Source organism: Callithrix jacchus, chromosome 8 (assembly GCF_049354715.1).
Source record: "Callithrix jacchus isolate 240 chromosome 8, calJac240_pri, whole genome shotgun sequence".
Lineage (NCBI taxonomy): Eukaryota > Metazoa > Chordata > Mammalia > Primates > Cebidae > Callithrix > Callithrix jacchus.
The window spans coordinates 42,255,076-42,274,595 of record NC_133509.1 but is presented as its reverse complement, the minus strand read 5'-3'; the positions used below and the strand labels follow the sequence as shown (position 1 = coordinate 42,274,595).

At 36.1% G+C, this 19,520-nt stretch overlaps 1 protein-coding gene across 1 annotated transcript in view; it reads right to left on the bottom strand.

The window, feature by feature from the left end:
• UNC13C (unc-13 homolog C) overlaps positions 1 to 19,520 on the bottom strand; it is a 640,690-nt gene that overhangs the window by 93,705 nt on the left and 527,465 nt on the right. Inside the window, exons 25-27 of the mRNA XM_054239666.2 lie at positions 18,172 to 18,321; positions 5,044 to 5,167; positions 2,357 to 2,413 (exon numbers count right to left, since the gene is read on the bottom strand). Of these exons, the coding sequence (XP_054095641.2) occupies positions 2,357 to 2,413; positions 5,044 to 5,167; positions 18,172 to 18,321 (331 nt within the window). The remainder of the gene's footprint in view (positions 1 to 2,356; positions 2,414 to 5,043; positions 5,168 to 18,171; positions 18,322 to 19,520) is intronic.

The following is a 19,520-nucleotide window of genomic DNA, read 5'->3' as shown; positions in this document are numbered from 1 at the left end:
TCAAAGGCCAATAATGGAATATGATCCAGAATGAAGTTATTTTTCTCTTCATCAATAGACACAAAGACGCTATCTTTAGTCCTTCATAATATTTCAGTGCTGATGAAACAATCCTGTTAGGTCATTGTGTTTATAGTGTGCTTTTAGGTTATTAGTATAAAAAAGAATTCGGTGAATTGAAAAAAAAAATGGAACCACAAGGCATGCTAAAGTGTTATGTTTTCTGTGGACCCTGATTTTTCCCATGGAGCATGTATATTTCCTCTAGAAAACCAGTCCCAATTTTGATCAGAATTCATAAGATTTGGATTGGGTTGACTGTACCCAAAGCTTAGGGTGAGTATGTGAGTTAAGCCAATTGGCACATGCCACTTCTCAGGCCACAGTGACTGGTTTGGGAATGGTAATAATACTTCCTCAGAGTGTGATATGCCAGAAGACTTTGCTGTGATTCCCTGCACTGAGATGGGTATTTTTCTCCACAAGATGTGAAGTCCAAAGGATGCTACATCAAAGGATGTGAGAGCAGAGACAATCATCTTACACACAGACATGAAGGTCTGCTGTAGCAATGCATCAAACAAGGAGAAGGGCATAGTCGAGTGACAGTGGGTATGAACATTGCTTGAATCCCTAATCAAACAGTACCAGAAACCAGTCACCCCTGGACTATAAAATTTCATGTAGCAGTAAATTCCCTGTTTGCTTATGTTTGCCTTTCCATCACTTGAAACTGAAACGGTTCTAGCTGATAGAACATTCAACTCGGGAAATTGGAGCCTGGGGAGATGGAGTGTGCTCATTAATATCACACAGATATTAGACGCATGGCCAGGGCCATCTCTTTTGTAATAAGACCTATGTTATTTCACCTAATGGTTTTATGTGAGAAACTTCAGCAGTGTATAAATCCACTTTTCAAAGTAGGCTCCAGAAATCCCAGGGAGGTAATAAAAAAGATAAAGAAAGGGATAGAGATCCAAGATCCAAAATAATAGTTTGGCAGTGACATCTACCTTTTATCTTTCCTTGCAACCATCCACAGCACTAAACATCTGTGAGTAAAAATTTTAGGTGATAGTTATATCTTCCAGATGGATTATTGCTTTTAATGTTTTTGTTAGGAATGGAATAATCTAGATGATATAATAGAATACTGAAATTATAAGTCACATATTTTACCTCAATAAATAATTATACATTTTGTTTTTCCCCTGTACTGCACACATGAAATAATTCAATACGCAATGGTACCTAACTTTGAGCTAACCAGCTAGGGGACAAATGGAGATAACTCCCTCTGCGAGTGGGAGGTGACATTCTTTGCAGTTACCAAGCAAAGATAATGTCTGTGTTGTCTCATTTATACTCACAACAATCCTTATAACTATTATTATTATTATTATTGCATTTTACAGGTGCCAAATCTGAAGATTACGAAGGTTAAATGCTTTGGTCCATATCACATAGTTGGAAGCAGTTGAGGAAGAATCTGAACCAAGGTTACCTGTGTCTGGAACTGATCCCTGAACTATATTTTAGTAGACAGAAATGTAATAAAAGTAACATGTATTTTAGCCAGTCAAGTTCCTATTCTAGAGGAACAGAGACTGGAGTTTCCTGTATAACATGAAAGTTTTGGGAATCTCAAATTATAACTAAGCACAGGGTCATTTAGTCAGAACATCCCCCACTTGTAATGGGATTGACCATGTTGACAAATTCAGTGTCCGCTTTCATGAGTTTCATATTTCCGTACTGTTTCTTGGTTTTCAGACTTCTCTAGACTTCATTGGCTTTCTATGCAGTGTTCCATTTTGTCTTTGTTCATACCAAGCCAGTTTAATATATGAAAGAAAATATGCTCTGTAATTTAATCCAGAAGCAATAATGCTAAATGCTACAGCACAAAGTTCTTAAAGCAGATTGTGAAATCACAGACATATACATCTTTTTTTTGAGATGGAGTCACTCTGTCACCCAGGCTAGAGTGCATTGGGGTGATCTCGACTCACTGCAACCTCTGCCTCCCGGGTTGAAGCAATTCTCCTGCCTCAGCCTCCTGAGTAGCTGGGACTACAGGCATGTCCCACCATACCCTGATAATTTAAACACTTTTAGTAGAGATGGGGTTTCACCACGTTGACCAGGATGGTTTCGATCTCTTGACCTTGTGATCCACCCACCTCAGCCTACCAAAGTGCTAAGATTATACAGGCGTGAACCACTGCTCTAGCCGTACATACATCTGAATCTTGCCATGCTAGATACTATCACTAGGAGGAGGATGGCTTCTTGCAGAACTGTGATTAACCCACTACTTCCCATGAATGAGTAATTTCTTTATTTTTATTACCTTCAGTTTGGATAATTGTCCAAGATCTTTAGCTGCAATGAAAATCATCTGGGGTCCCTAGAAACAAAGAAAAAGGAAGAGAAGACTCAATCCTAAGATATTCTTTATTAATCACAAGAGAAATGCAGTCAACAGAGGATTTTTAAATTTTCCTTATTAGAGTTATGGCTTGTGCCAGAAGCCTTTAATTGGTCTACTTTAAAGATTGGGTCAGATATATCTAATATCACTGGCAGTGTAACAGTCCTCATAGGTGTCCCACTTCTGAAAGTCTTAAGTTTAGGTTAATGAATGGGTTGCTACTAATGTAGCCTGTTTAATGTAGTATATGGGTTAAATCAGTGATCTTTAGCTTTTATTCATTTATTTTTAGCAGAGGCAACTTCCTCATTCTACTCCATGAAAAAAAATGTATGCAAAATCTGAAGATATGGGGCTACAGAAGGTGGAAATGCTCCTTCTAAAATGCTGTCCAATTTATTAGTGACCTACCCTCTTAACCCCTCCATCAGCCAGAGGCTTTCTCTAGAACCCCAAAGCCCTGGGGAAATGAATTTGAAAAACACACAGGAATAAATCACCCAATCCTTTACTAGAATGAAAAACTAGAGGTATGTCTGTTGGTATATGTGACCAGAAAAGTACTAAATTTGGCCAAGTTTATTATTGCTTAAAATATTTTCACAGGAAGAAAATTAGCTCTTCTGAACTAATATTAGTTTTTTTATTGGAGTGTGTATATTTCTTGGAGAATTAAAGTCTATAAGCTGAAAAATGGCAACAGTGGTTAATATTTTTCATATTTTGCCCCAGCACCTAGCATAGTGCCTAGCATATAGTAGAAACTCAAAGAATATTTATTCAATGAATGAATAGATGATATGCATTCATACTAGTATATCTCAATAGTAGAAAAATTTAGATGATGGTAAGCTTTCCTAAGGAAAATTTTATAGAAAGTGAAATGTCATATATAGCATTTCTACTGTAACATAATATATACATTCTTGAAAAACCTCATATTCTACAAAATGGCACACTAAAAATGATGGGGCTTATGGGAAAAACAGCAATGGGCAGAACAGTCCAAGTCCTTGCAATCCTGTTACTAAAGAACTATCAAAACCATAACTCTTATTTTTGGAAATGGCTTTGACAGCTAGCAGGTCAAAGCCTCACCATTCAGTGAGGCTGATGGTTGCCTCAAGGAATATTGAAAATGCAAAACAAACAAAACAACAACTAAACAACAGAGTTCAATAGTGGGCTGAGATAATGCTCATGCAAGTGGAGCTACCAGCAGAGGTGGGAGGTAGCCTGCCATGTGTGACAGCCATGCAAGTTTCAATTTTCCAGAAAGGGAGCCCATATACAGTTATTCTTCTCTTTTTTCCTTTTTAAAACAGGTCTGTGAAGTAGCCAAGGTGAAAGCTCTTTCTTTTTCTGCTGAAGATACAGTTTTTCTATTATATTCCAGAGCCTCCGACGTAGGGAAATTTATATATAAACCAACCCAACTTCCAGATTACATTGATATTCCTATGTTGAACAATTACATGAATGCTAAGTGGTTTATAGAAATTACCACTATGGCACATGTATACCTATAACAAACCTGCACATTCTGCCTTGTACCCCAAAACTTAAAGTATAATAATATTAATATATATATTATGTGTTGAAGCAGAATGTGTGCATTTATAAATATGCCTTCAAACACACACAAACACACACACACACACACACACACACACACACACATATATATATATATATATAGGCTATAAAATAATTAAACGACATACTCATGGCATTAAGTGAAACTCAGTATTTTATATTTTATCACTCACTGTCTGGCAGTAAATCAACAAAAATATATGCATCTTTGCATCCTGGAACACTCTATAAGAAAATGATTTCTAGGCATCTGCTTTCACTGGATAAACATGGACTGAGCATGTATAACTAATGTATAATAATTCCATTTATACTTTACTTCTATTAATACTTATTATTTGCATCAATTTGTCTTCCTCACAGAGAAAAATAAATAAATTTCCCCATAACAGGTGCTTGTTAATGTTATTTTTCCCTTGTTGGGCTCAGGATATGTGAACTGAGATACCTCTCTCTGTGTATCCACTTGACCACTGTCTAACTTTGCAGCCAATTGATCTCTCTGGTTCTTTTTCATTTTTCTTTGTGTGATACAATCTCATTCTTCAGATTCACTTAAAAGTGCCTCCTCTATTAACCTCCAACTGGGGAGGTAAGAGATGAAAGCAGAATAGCAAGGTGAAAAAAATTCCAAAAAGCAGTTGTGTAACTATGTCTTAAAACTGCAGAATGTAAGAAAGAAGCACAGTGGATACATTGTATCTTAATTCCATTTTCTTGAGGCCAGTAAAATTAATAAAAATTATGTGTGTAGACCAGATAACCCTGTAAATGGAACTTTGATACATGTTTTAAGAGGTTTAGTTCTGAATGTCAGGCAATGTGAGGTTTGACTGCTACTGCCACTATTTAACATTGACTTGGATATGAAACTATAATACGAATGCTCATTGTTAAGAAATGCTTTTTCCTGAAGTGGATTTAATTAGCATTTCATTTGTATGAAAACCATGCACTTAAACCAAAAATAGATGGGTGAGTGAAAGCAAAACTAAACCTTATATACTTACTGTTTGATCTGTCAGAGTAGGAAGAACAATTTGTTTTTCTATTTTGTTGAGAACTAGCTTCCATAACTCTTTCAAAACTCGCTTCAGGACTGTTTTCTCACAGATTTTTGCTGAGAGACTTAATCTGAAATAAAATAAAATATATATTCACGTTTAAATTTCATATCAAGGTATCCATGTGGGCCTTTATAATTTTCAAATGCTAGATTCCATTTACCAAATTATTATTCAAAATACATAATATGAAAAATCTATTTCATGATTATGTACATTAGATAATTTTCTATATTTGATAGAAAATTATATTAGCATATTTCTTTTCCTAAGTTGTTTTCTAAATCAACAGGCTTCAAAAAGAAAGTAACTTTATTATTATTATACTTTAAATTGTGGAATACATGTGAAGAATGTGCAGGTTTACATAGGTATACACGTGCCATGCTGGTTTGCTGCACCCATCAACCCATCATCTTCATTAGGTATTTCTCCTCATGCTATCCCTCCCCTGTTCCCCTACCCCCTGAGAGGTTTCAGTGTGTGATGTTCCCCTTCCTGTGTCCACATGTTCTCATTGTTCAACTCCCATTTATGAGTGAGAACGTGCAGTATTTGGTTTTCTGTTCTTGTGTTAGTTTGATGAAAATGATGGTTTCCAGCTTCATCCATGTCTCTGCAAAGAACATGAACTCATCCTTTTTTATGACTGAATAGTATTCCATGGTGTATATATGCCACATTTTCTTTATCAAGGCTACCTTGATGGGCATTTGGATTGGTTCCGAATCTTTGCTATCGTGAATAGTGCTTCACTAAACACAGGTGTGCATGAGTCTTTATAGTAGAATGATTTATAATGCTTTGGGTATATACCCAGTAACATTATTGCTGGGTCAAGTGGTATTTCTGGTTCTAGATCCTTGTGGAATTGCCATACTGTCTTCCACAATGGTTGAACTAATTTACACTCCCACCAACAGTATAAAATGGGTTCCTATTTTTCCACTTCCTCTCCAGCATCTGTTGTTTCCATTCTGACTGGCATAAGATGGTATCTCATTGTGGTTTTGATTTGCATTTCTCTAAGGACCAGTGAGATGAGCTTTTTTTTTCATGATTGTTGACCACATAAATGTATTCTTATGAGAACTGTCTGTTCATATCCTACACCCAATTTTTGATAGGGTTGTAATTTTTTTCTTTTAAATTTAAGTTTTTTATAGATTCTGGTTATTAGACATTTGTCAGATGAGTATATTGCAAAATTTTTCTCCCATTCTGTAGATTCCCTGTTCACTCTGATGATAGTCTATTTTGCTGTGCAGAAGCTCTTTAGTTTAATTAGATCCCACTTGTCAATTTTGGGTTTTGTGGCTGTTGCTTTTGGCGTTTTAGTCATAACGTCTATGCCCCTGCCTATATCCCTAATGGTATTACCTGGGTTTTCTTCTAGGGTTTTTATGGTTTCAGGTCTTATGTTTAAATCTTTAATCCATCTTGAGGTAGTTTTTGTATAAGGTGCACCGTTTCAATTTTCTGCATATGACTAGCCAGTTTTCCCAACACTGTTTATTAAATAGGGATCCTTTTCCCATTGCTTGTTTTTGTCAAGTTTGTCAAAGATCAGATGGTTGTAGATGTATGGCATTATTTCTGAGGCCTCTCTTCCATCCCATTGGTCTGTATATCTGTATTGTACCAGTACCATGTTGTGTTGGTTACTGTATCCTTGTAGTATAGTTTGAAGTCAGGTAGCTTGATGCCTCCAGCTTTGTTCTTTTTGCTTAGGATTGTCTTGGCTATACAGGCTCTTTTTTGATTCCATATGAAATTTAAAGTAGTTTTTCCTAATTCTGTGAAGAAAGTCAATGGTAGCTTGATAAGGATACCATTTAATTTATAAATTACTTTGGGAAATATGGCCATTTTCATGATAATGATTCTTACTATCCATGAGCATGTAATGTTTTCCCATATTTGTGACTTCTCTTATTTCCTTGAGCAGTGGTTTGTAGTTCTTCTTGAAGAGGTCCTTTACATCCCTTGTGAGTTGTATTCCTATGTATTTTATTCTCTTTGTAGCAGTTTTGAATGGGAGTTCACTCATGATTTGGCTCTCTGTTTGTCTGTTATTGGTGTATAGGAATGCCTGTGATTTTTGCACCTTGATTTTGTATCCTGAGACTTTGTTGAAGTTGCTTATCAGCTTAAGGAGATTTTGGGCTAAGATGATGGAGTTTTCTAAATATACAATTATGTCATCTGCAGAGACAATCTGACTTCCTTTCTTCACATTTCAATACCTTTATTTCCTTCTCTTGCCTGATTGCCCTGGCCAGAACTTCCAATACTATGTTGAATAGCAATGGTGAGAGGGGCAACCTTGGCTAGTGCCAGATTTCAAAGGGAGTGCTTCCAGTTTTTGCCCATTCAGTATGAAATTGGCTGTGGGTTTGTCATAGATAGCTCTTATTATTTTGAAATACATTGCATCAATTCCTTGTTTATTGAGAGTTTTTAGTATCAAGTGCTGTTGAATTTTGATAAAGGCCTTTTCTGCACCTGTTGAGATGATCATATGGTTTTTGTCATTGGTTCTATTTATATAATGCATCACGTTTATAGATTTGCATATGTTGAACCAGCCTGTATCAACTAATGGGCAAAATAACTTGACTGTGGTGGATAAGCTTTTTGATGTGCTACTGAATTCGTTTTGCCAGTATTTTATTGAGGATTTTTCACCTTGATGTTCATCAGGGATACTGGCTTGAAATTGTCTTTTTTTGTTGTGTTTCAGCTAGGTTTCAGTATCAGGATGATGCTGGTCTCATGAAATGAGTTAAGGAGGATTCCCTCTTTTTCTATTGTTTGGAGTAGTTTCTGAAGGAATGGTACCAGCTCTTCTTTGTACCTCTGGCAGAATTCGGCTGTGAACGCATCTGGTCCTGGGCTTTTTTCACTTGGTAGGCTATTAATTATGGCCTCAATTTTAGAACTTGTTATTGGTCTATTCAGGTATTTGACTTCTTCCTGATTTAGTCTTGGGAGGGTGTATGTGTCCAGGGGTTTATCCATTTCTTCTAGATTTTCTAGTTTATTTGTGTTGAGGTGTTTATAGTATTATCTGTTGATAGTTTGTATTTCTGTGAGATGAATGCTGATATCCTGTTTACTATTTTTTATTATGTCTATTTGATTCTTTTTTTTTCTACTTTATTAGTCTGGTTAGTGGTCTACAGATATTGTTAATCTTTTCAAAAAACCCACTGCTGGATTCATTGATATTTTTGAAGGGTTTTTCTTATCTCTGTCTCCTTCAGTTCTGCTCTGGTGTTCGTTATTTCTTGTCTTCTGCTAGTTTTTAAATTTGTTTGCTCTTGCTTCTCTCTTCCTTTTACTGTGATGTGAGGGTATCAATTTTAGATCTTTCCCACTTTCTACTGTGGGCATTTGATGCTATAAATTTCCCTCTTAACACTGCTTTAGCTGTATTCCAGAGTCACCACCAGGCCTGCCTTACAAAAGCTCCTAAAGGAAGCATTAAATATGGAAAGGAATTACCCACACCAGCCACTGCAAAAACATACCAAATTATAAAGTCTATCAATACTATGAAGAAACTGCATCAACTAATGGGCAAAATAACCAGCTAGCATCATAATTACAGGATCAAATCCACACATAACAATATTGACTTTAAATGTGAATGGGCTAAATTCACCAATTAAAAGACACTATTATTGGATGGGAGTCTGGCAAATTGGATAGAGTCAAGCCCCTTCAGTGTGCTGTATTCCAAAGACCCATCTCACGTGCAAAGATACACATAGCCTCAAAATAAAGGGATGGAGGAAGATTTACCAAGCAAACAGAGAGCAAAAAAAAAAAAAAAAAGAAAAAGCAAGGGTTACAATCCTAGTCTCTGATAAAACATATTTTAAACCAAAAATGATCAAAAGAGACAAAGAAGGGCATTACATAATGGTTAAGGGATCAATGCAATAAGAACTAACTATCCTAAATATATACAAACTCAATACAGGAGCACCCAGTTTCATAAAGCAAGTACTTAGAGACCTACAAAGAGACTTAGACTCTCATGCAATAATAGTGGGAGACTTTAACACCCCAGTGTCAATATTAGACAAAACAATGAAACAGAAAATTAACAAGGATATTTAGGACTCGAACTCAGCTCTGGACTAAGAGGACCTAATAGACATCTACAGTACCACCCACCCCAAATCAACAGAATGTACATTCTTCAGCAGTGCATCGCACTTATTGTACGATTGACCAGATAACTGGAAATGAAACACTACTTAGCAAATGCAAAAGAAAGAAAATCTTAACAAACAGTCACTCAGACCACAATGCAATCAGTTAGAACTCACCATTAACAAACTCATCAAGACCGCAAACTACACAGAAACTGAACAACTGCTCCTGAATGACTACTGGGTAAATAAACAAAGTTAAGGCAGAAATAAGTAAGTTCCTTGAAACCAGTGAAAAATAACTTTGTAAACACACAAAGTAAAATACCTTTAAAGATAAATGATCCCTTTTTATTCATATGTCATACTTAATAAACCTAGAGTAATTTCTGATACCAGTCACCAAGGTTTGGCATGACTGTTGAGAAAAAGACAACAGAACTGACGTTTGTACCCATATTACAGGAGTAGAAGGCAGAAGGCGGTATCATTCACCATAGTGGAGCCAGTCTCCCAGAACACATGATGTTCATCCTCACCCCATGTTTGTTTAGCATATGCCCATATTCGTGGTTTAACACTAAGGGAATACATTTTCTGTATTACAGGGCACTGAACCAACATAAAAACATGTATATAATTTCAATCAAACCAACATAACAACATGGCAAAGGTATATATAATTTCAATCAAGAATAAAAAGTTATCCCTTACAAATTCTCCTCATGGTGACATAATGATGTAATATTATCTAGCAGTTGTATAATACCCTTACAAACTCTTCTTTAGAAACTTCTTCTATATATATTTCTCATTTACTACTATTCCCATATTAGAAATCAAAAACAGGTACAGACTGGCTTGGGGATTTGTCCACCAAAGTGAAGCTAGTAAGTTAGATTCAAAGTTTGACTCTTTTCTTCTAAATCCAGCCTGTCTTTCAATGTCTCATACTGCCTCTGATGAATATGCTTATGCAGAAAGTTCCAGCCTGTAGGAAGACACAGTGCTGCATAAATATCTATTAAATATACTATTACATGACCCTGGGCTCTTTGAGACTCTGAGTGAATTAAACCTGTTTCACAGAGAGCCATAGATCGGTCATATATTTCAGGGCCGCCTCATTGACTCCCTATTATGCTACTAACTACTCTGTATGCTTTTGGACTCAGAAATTATAACCTGGGCTCTGGTCATGATAGACAGATTTGACTGTTTTTAATATTTAAACATATGCATAATTAGTAATTATGTAATTACAATGGATAATATTGAAAGGCCTGTGATAGGAGAGGGCCACATAGACAGATTTTCAAGACACATTTTACGTTAAAGTATTTATCCCAACACTATGTATGCAAACGTCAATATATAAAAATATGTGAAAGCAACCTTCTCTCAATAAAGGGGAGGGTTGGGGACCCTTGATGCATGTATGTGAATCTCCAGCTCCTGTAATTTGAAAACTGTTTTGCAAGGGTACCATTTCTAGCTTGCTGGTGAGTATGTGGCATGGGCATGGGGTAGAAAGCAGCAGATGTGCCATGGCAGAATAACAAAGGCTATCCACAGAGCAATTCCTGGTATGATTTGAGACACAACAACTCTGCTGATTTTGCTGCAGATGTACAATTTCCACTTTCCAAAGATCCACGTCTAAGAATTAATCTTGTGTTTATAGTCAGCTCACATACTTGGCATGCTGCCTATGACTGAAACTAAAGGAACAGGAATAAGGAGGATGAGGCAGGAGAATGGCCTGAACCCAGGAGGCAGAGGTTGCAGTGAGTGAGATCGCATCATTGCACTTCAGCCTGGGTAACAAGAGCAACTCTGTCTTGGAAAAAAAAAAAAAAAAAAAAAGAACAGGAATAAAATCACTGTCACGTGCACAGCTCATTTGTAGGATTTTTGCCAGTTGAAAATGCAGTTTACCCATCATTTTGCAAAGTAGTGAGGTCTTGGTGGACAAAGTACAACATAAAGAAAGACTATGTTTTGTTTAGAGAGGCTGCACATTAACATTAGTGTCACTAAAGTTGGTATACAACCCCCCACTGCTAAATTTGACTGGCTAAAAAAAAAAAAAAAAAAAGAGAGGCTGCACAAAGATAAAAGGAGCCTATATATTTATAATATAAAATTATTTTTAAGAGAATTTTCTCAAACCAACTTGAAGACTTTTAAACCTCTATTATTTACTTTAAATAACAGAAAATAAAAGGGAACTAACAAATGCCTCTTTCAGTCTGAATTAATCAACTTGATAATGTAAGCTGAAATGCATATATTTTAGGACCTGAACTATTTAGATGGGCTGAATACAAAACTAATTAATCGGACAGTTTTCAAATGCCATGTGTACTGGCTGGCAGTAAAGATTTCCTGTCATGTAATTAATCGCATTTTCATGAAAATGTACCTAGCTGTTTTCTCTCCCCTTGGAATGCCTGTTCCTCATTTCCACATATCTAAATCCTATCCACTTTTAAATACCCAATGCAAATCAAATTTTTACTCATTCTTTGAAGTAGAAATAAATATTTTACCCATTATCACTTTCCATCTTTTGTATACTTGTGTTCCTTTCTTATTTCTCCTCCTAAACAAGGAGCTATTTGCTCCTTGAGAAAAGCATCAATAGCTGGCTTTTAAGTATCTCCCATATCTAGTGGCTTTTAAGTTATGCATCCTGACGTAGCCCTGAGGATTTCTGCAATTCTCCATGACGTAGTTCCTTCAAAAATTTTTAATGTCTTTTACAAATTCTTAAAGCTCATAAATGATTTTCTAACTTGATACCTTACTTCCTTCTACCCCAATAATTATAAGATACGACATATGTGATAACATAATTTTCTACTTCTAATTATACTTTAGTAAGACTGAGTAAAAATAAGAGTCAAAATGTACTGAAAATAAGAGTCAACACACTTTCTTAGCCTGGTTTACAGATGGTGAAATGGATTCAAAGTCACTCAGTTAGCAGGTGGAAGCACTAAGATTACTTCAAACTTTCTGTTATGTTCACAATTTTGGTCAGAGGACATAGCAAATAGTTTTCCTAACAATAAATAATATAGCTCCAGACTACTTCTGGGAGTTCTAAAAACCAGAAGGCATTCTAGTGAGAGGTTGAAGCGAACTGGAATTGTATGGGCCTGCTGTTCATCACCATCACATTCACAACCAATACTGGTGTGTTTAGAGTGACCCATTCCTGTGTTGTCCATAGAAAAGAGTCATATACTAAAATTAAAATGTCCAGAGAACGTATAGAAAATTATGGGTAGAAGTGAAAGTCTTCATTAACAAACTAAAAAATGAGAAAAAATATTTCTTCTTCTCACTTTTCTTTCTCTTTCTTTACTTTTTCCTTTTCCTCTCTCCTTTCTTCAGCTTTTCTTCTGCACCTACTTCCCTACTTACATGCTATTATCTACTTACCTCTTTACCTACCTTCTGGATATTTCCCCACAGAGAACAAAACATAAGGCTTAATTTTCCTACCAAATATTGACATTAAATAGATAACAACATTAGACTTTTTTATGTAGTAAGAATGCAACCAAAGGTAAATGGAATTAAAACAGAAGTCATAGAATACAGAAGAGATTCTTCCTATGAATTATTTCTTTTTTATCCTTAGCTATTTAAAACTTTTATAATTATGACTGTGGGAAAGTTTAGCTAGAAAGAAAAAGAAATGCACTAAATACGCTTAACTAGCTGGAAGAATATCCAATTTTTTTTTTCCTTTCCAACTCTTATTTAAATTCAGAGGCACATGTGTGAATTTATTACATGGAGAAATTGCATGCTGTGGGTGTTTGGTGTACAGATTACTTTGTCACCCAGGTAACAAGTATAATACACAATAGCTCGTTTTTGCTTCTCACCCTCCTGCCACCCTCCACCCTTAAGTAGGCCCTAGTGTCTATTGTTCCCTTCTTTCGGTCTATTTGTAATTAATGATTAGCTCCCATTTACACGTGAGAACATGCAGTACTTGGTTTTCTGTTCCTGTGTTAGTTCACATAGGATAATGAATTCCAGCTCCTTCCATGTTGCTGCAAAGGTCATGATCTCATTCATTTTTATGGCTGTGTAGTATTTCATGATGTATATATACCACCTTTTCTTTATCCAGTCTACTATTGACAGGAATTTAGGTTGATTCCTTGTCTTTGCTATTGTAAATAGTGGTGCAATGAACATATGCATGCATGTGTCTTTACAGTAGAACAATTTATATTCCTTGGATATATGCCCAGTAATGAGATTGCTGGGTTGAATGGAGGTGCTGTTTTAAGTTCTTTGAGAACTCTCTAAGCTGTTTTCCACAGCAGCTAAATTAACTTACATTCCTACCAGCAGTGTATGAGCATTCCCTTTTCTCCACAACCTCATTAGCATCTGTCATTTTTTAACTTTTTATTAATAGCCATTCTGACTGGTGTGAGATGGTATCTCATTGTGGTTTTGATTTTCATTTCTCTAATGATTAGTGATGTTGAGCATTTTTCCCTATGCTTGTTAGCTGCTTGTATGTCTTCTTTTGAGAAATGGCTGCTCATACGCTTTGCCCATTTAAAAAATTATTTATTATATTTTAAGTTCTGGGGTACATGTGCAGATTGTTCAGGCTTGTTACAGAGTAGGATTGTTTGTTTTTCACTTGTTAGTTTATTTAAGCTTTTTATACAATCTGGACATTAGACCATTGTCAGATGCATAGTTTGCAAATATTGTCCCCTATTTTGTAAGATTTCTGTTTACTTTGATGATAGTTTCTCTTGCTGTGAAGAATCTCTTTAATTATTCCCATTTTTCATTTGTTGCTTTTTGTTGCAATTGCTTTTGGAATCTTCATCATGAAAACTTTGCCAGGACTTATGTCCAAAATGGCTTTTCCTAGATTTCTTCTAGGGTTTTTATAGTTTCAGATTCTACATTTAAGTCTTTAATCCACCTTGAGTTGATTTTTGTGTAGAGTGAAAGAAAAAGGTCCAGTTTTGAGCTTCTGCATACTAGTTATTCTAACACAATTTATTAACTAGGAAGTTTTCTTCAGGCTTGTTTTTGTTAACTTTTGGTTTATTCTTGTTTTCCTAGCTTCTCTAGGTTGTTAAATTGACATATTTCTACATTTTGATGTAGATGTTTAGCACTATATACTTTTTTCTTAACACTGCTTTAGCTATGTTCCTGAGACTCTGGTATGTTACACTTTTGTAAAAAAAAAATCTGTAGACAATGGATGATGGAGAGGATGTAGAGAAATAGGAATGCTTTTACACTGTTGGTGAGAGTGAAAATTAGTGCGAACATTGTGGAAGACACTACGGTGATTCCTCAAGGATGTAGAAATAGAGATACCATTTGCTCCAGCAATCTGATTACTACATATATACCCAAAGGATTATAAATTGTTCTGTTATAAAGACACATGCACATGTATGTTCTTTGTAGCACTGTTTACAATAGTAAAGACTTGGAATCAACCCAAATGCCCATCAATGATAGACTGGATAAAGAAAATGTGGCACATATACACCATGGAATACTATACAGCCATAAAAAGAATGAGTTCATGACCTTTGGAGGGACATGGATGAAGATGGAAATCATCATTCTCAGCAAACTGACACAAGAACAGAAAACCAAGAACCGCATGTTCTCACTCATAAGTGGTGTTGGACAAGGAGAACACATGGACACAGGGAGAGAAACATCACACACCGGAGTATGGTGGGGGTTGGGGGGGTAGGAGAGTGATAGCAATGGGTAGGGAGGTTGGGGAGGGATGACATTAGGAGAAATACTTAATATAGGTGACAGGGGTATGGAGGCAGCAAACCACCATGGCATGCATATACCTATGTAACAATCCTGCACGATCTGCTTATGTACCCCACAACTTAAAGTATAACAATAAAATAAATAAAGAAATAAAATTTTTAAAAGATTTCTTGATTTCTGTCTTAAATTCATTGTCAAAAGTCATTCAGGAGCAGATTGCTTAATTTCCATGTAATTGAATAGTTTTGAAAGATTATCTTCATATTAATTTATAATTTTATTGCACTGTTGTTTGAAAGTATGGTTGGTATGATTTCAGATTTTTTGAATTTGTTGACAATTTTTTCATGGCTGATTGTGTAATTGATTTTAGAGTATCTGCCATGTGTACAGATGAGAAGAATGTATATTCTGTTTTTGTTGGGTGGAGTGTTCTGTAGATGTCTATTAGGTCCTTTTGGTCAAGTGTAGAGTTTAGGTCCTGAATATCTTCGTTAATTTTCTGCCTCAATGATCTGTCTAATACACTCAGTGGGATGTTGACATCTCTCACTATTATTGTGTATTTATTTATGTCTTTTCATAGGTCTCTAAGAAATTGCTTTATAAATGGATGCTCCAGTGTTAGGTGGGTATATGTGTAGGATAGCTAAGTCTTGTTTAATTGAGCCCTTTATCATTATATAATACTACTGAGTTTTTTTGGATTACTGTTTGTTTAGAGCCGGTTTTATCTGAAATTACAATAGCAATCTTTACTCTTTTTTGTTTTCCATTTTTTCTGGTAGATTTTTCTCCATCCCTTTACTTTGAGCCTATGGGTGTCACTGCATGTGAGATGAGTCTCCTCTTAAAGGTAACTTCCTGCCTTTTAAGTGGAGCATTTAGTCAATTTACATTCAAGGTTGATATTGATATGTGCGATTTTATCCTGTCATTGTGTCTTTAGCTGGTTGTTATGCACAGTTGATTGCATTGTTACTTTATAGTGTCTATATTTGATGTACTTGAGTGTATTTTTCTGTTGGCAGGTATTGATCTTTCATTTTCATGTTTAGCAGTCCCTCAGGGACATCCTGAGAGGCAGGTCTGGGGTAAAAAATTTCCTTAGCCTTTGGTCATCTGAAAGGGATCTAATTTCTCCTGTGCTTATACAACTTATTTTGGCATGGTATGAAATACTTCTCTGGAATTTCTTTAAGAATGCTGAATATAGCCCCCCAATGTCTTCCTGCTTGTAGATTTTCTGCTGAAAGGTCTACTATTAGCCTAATGGGATCCCCTTTGTAGGTGACCTGCCCTCTCTCTCTAGCTGTCTTTAACATTTTTCTTTCACATTGACTTTGGAGAATCTGATGACGGTACAGTCATCATGTATAGTGTCTCCCAGGAAAGACACTAAGATTTCTGATTATATTAGGAAATTCTTATAGTGAATTTTGCAGCTCTATTAGATCACTTTCTTAAAATGGCTATTTCGTCTTTTAGCTCTTATATCATTAGATTCCTTTGGTTCCTTGGATTGGCGTTTGACTTACTCCTAACTCTTTTTTTTTTTTTTTTCTATCCAGATGCTAAATTCTCTCTGTCATTTCAGCCACATCAGCCTGGTTAAGAACCATTACTGGGGAGCCAGCGTGGTTGTTTGGCGGTAATAAGACACTCTGGCTTTTTGAGTTGCTAGAGTTCTCTTGCTGGTTCTTTCATGTCTGTGTGGGCTGATGTTCCTTTAATCTTTGAAGTTGGTATTCTTTGAATAGCGATTTTTTTGCTTTTATATTCCTTAGTGTCCTTGAGGCTTTGATGATTTGACTGTGGTGTATGTTAGGTTCAGTCAACTGGCTTCATTTCTGGAAGATTTCAGGGGGCCAATGCTTAGCTTGGCACTCCTGGATTGCATGCTGTAACCCTGGGGTCTGGTATCAGGCTCATTACTTTGTTTTCTGTCCCCTCAAGGATAAGCACCAGCTGCACTGGTGGTGCAAGGGTGTTTCTGGTCTTCTGGCAACAACACTCTGATGGAGAGTGCTGATCAAAGCAGTTTGTCGGGGCAGTGACAGTAGGGTCTGCACTTGCACATGCATGCTGGCGGCAGAAACGCAGTGTGTCTGTGTGCTGGTGGCAGCAGCACAGTGGGGTGACTGTTGTCCTTCTCTTTAAATAAAGACACTATAATTTCTTTTTTATTTAAATCTTGGTCCCTTTGATATTTATTTGCTACAGCAATAATAAATGAGATAAATACATAAACTAACATATGACACTGGTCCCTTGGCAGGCATTCAAAATTCAATTCTGTCTTTGAGTATCACTATTTAAGAAATCATGTTTTTGCTTGCTTTAGATCAATAATTCCCAATTGTAGACACATTATAACATACAGGTGCTTTGACCCTGCCTCACACTTACTAAATTAGAACTTTTAAGAGTAGGAACAGAACAGAAACCTTAAAAACAAACAGACGAACCAAACTTTCTGGTAAAGAATTTGTCTTAGTCAGTCATAATGGCCTGCAACCCCATGCACTCCCACCACTACTAAATTGTAATCTCCATGGTATCAGGGGCTTCAGCTTTCTTTTTCATCACTTTCCAGTGTTTATAATATGATTTGATACAGGTGAGCACTCAATAAATCAGTATTGAAGGTTGATTGAGTCAGGCTGCTATCTGCTTGCCTTGGAGCTAAATTAATTCTAGTTACATTTGTGCTATTCTCTTTTCCGTCAAGTTTCTGACATGAAATCAGATACTCTGGACTCAGCTCAGTCTTTCTCTATGTCCGGGAGGATTGCAAACAATATGTTATCCACGGAGCATGAAATTCTAAGTCTCTCTCTGCCTCAGAACAGCAACCTCCTTAGTTACAGAACTTATTTCCCCTCATTTTTTCCTTTTTTGTACAGTCATTCCTATTTTTAACTAGCAATCAATTAAAAGTGTGTTGCTTTTTAATGAATTCATTTATTTATTTTTGAATTCATTTATCTCTATGGAAAGATTTTTAATTCTACCTTACACAGAGGAAAACAATACTTTTCTTAAAGCCTTACAGGTCAAATTTAGGGCAATAAGTAAAGAGAAACCTGGGCCAAAAAATACTTACGTTTTGTCCAAAAAATCCATGAGTGGTCTTAACACAATCTCTGCATCCACTGCTGCACTGTTCTTATTAGATGTGGTGTTTCCATTTGCTCTCATTTGATTTAGTTCAAAACTCATCTGTTTTATACACTCTTCAATTATAACCTGGAAACTAAAAATAAAGAATATAAATTCTAGAATATAAAAATGTATCCTGCCTGAGACTCTTTCAATTTCACCCTGAATTCACTGGTGTGAATTCTCCTGCTCATGAGTTTTCAAATTCATTGTTTAACTATAAAAATTTTTGTTGCCATGAAAGCTTACTTATAATTCTTGTAAGTAAAGCAGATAAAAGTGCTGTTCTTCAGGTTGAATTAACCTGGGTAGAGCCTCATTCCGTTCCCAGCTTTGAAAGTCACAGTTAAGATGCTCCTCTTAGCATGTTTTGGGAAAATGACTGCTCTAGAAAGACCCTTGCAGTGCTTGACTTTCTGTTCATGTGTTAGTTTGCTAACAATAATGGCCTCCAACTCCAGCCATGTCCCTGCAAAAGACATGATGCTGTTCCCTTTTATGGGTGCATAGTGTTTCATAGTGTGTATGTACCACATTTTCTTTATCCAGTCTATCGCTAATGGGTATTTAGGTTGATTCCATATCTTTGTTATTGTGAACAGTGTTCCAATGAGCATATATGTGTCTTTATGGTAAAACAATTTATATTTCTTTGGGTAAATACCCAGTAATGGGATTGCTGGGTCAAATGATATTTCTGTCTTTAGGTCTTTGAGAAGTTGCCACACTGTCTTCCACAAAGGAGCTAAATGATGAGAACACATGAACACATAGAGGGGACTATATGAACACACAGTGGGGACTATCAGAGGGTCAACGGTGGGAAGAGGGAGGGGATCAGAAAAATAACTAGTGGATAGTAGGCTTAATACCTGGATGATGTATTATCATCTGTATAACAAAACCCCATGACATAAGTTTACCCATGTAACCAACCTGCACATATACCCCTGGACATAAAATGAAAGTTAAAAAAATGAAGTACTGACACTGCCGCCATACAAATCAACCATATGCTTAAAAGCATTGTGCTGAGTGAAGATGTCAGTCACAAAAGACCACATATTGTATGACTCAATTTATATAAAATATCCAGAATAGGCAAATTCATAGACAGAGAAAGGAGATTACTGGTTTCCTAGGGCTAGAGAGTGGAATGGGATTTACTGCTAATGGGTATGGAGTTTCTTTTTTTGTGGTGATATTAGTGTTTTGAAGTTAGAATTTGGTGAGAGTTGCACAATTCTGTGAATATGCTAGAAACCACTAACCTTTATATTTTAAATGGGAGAA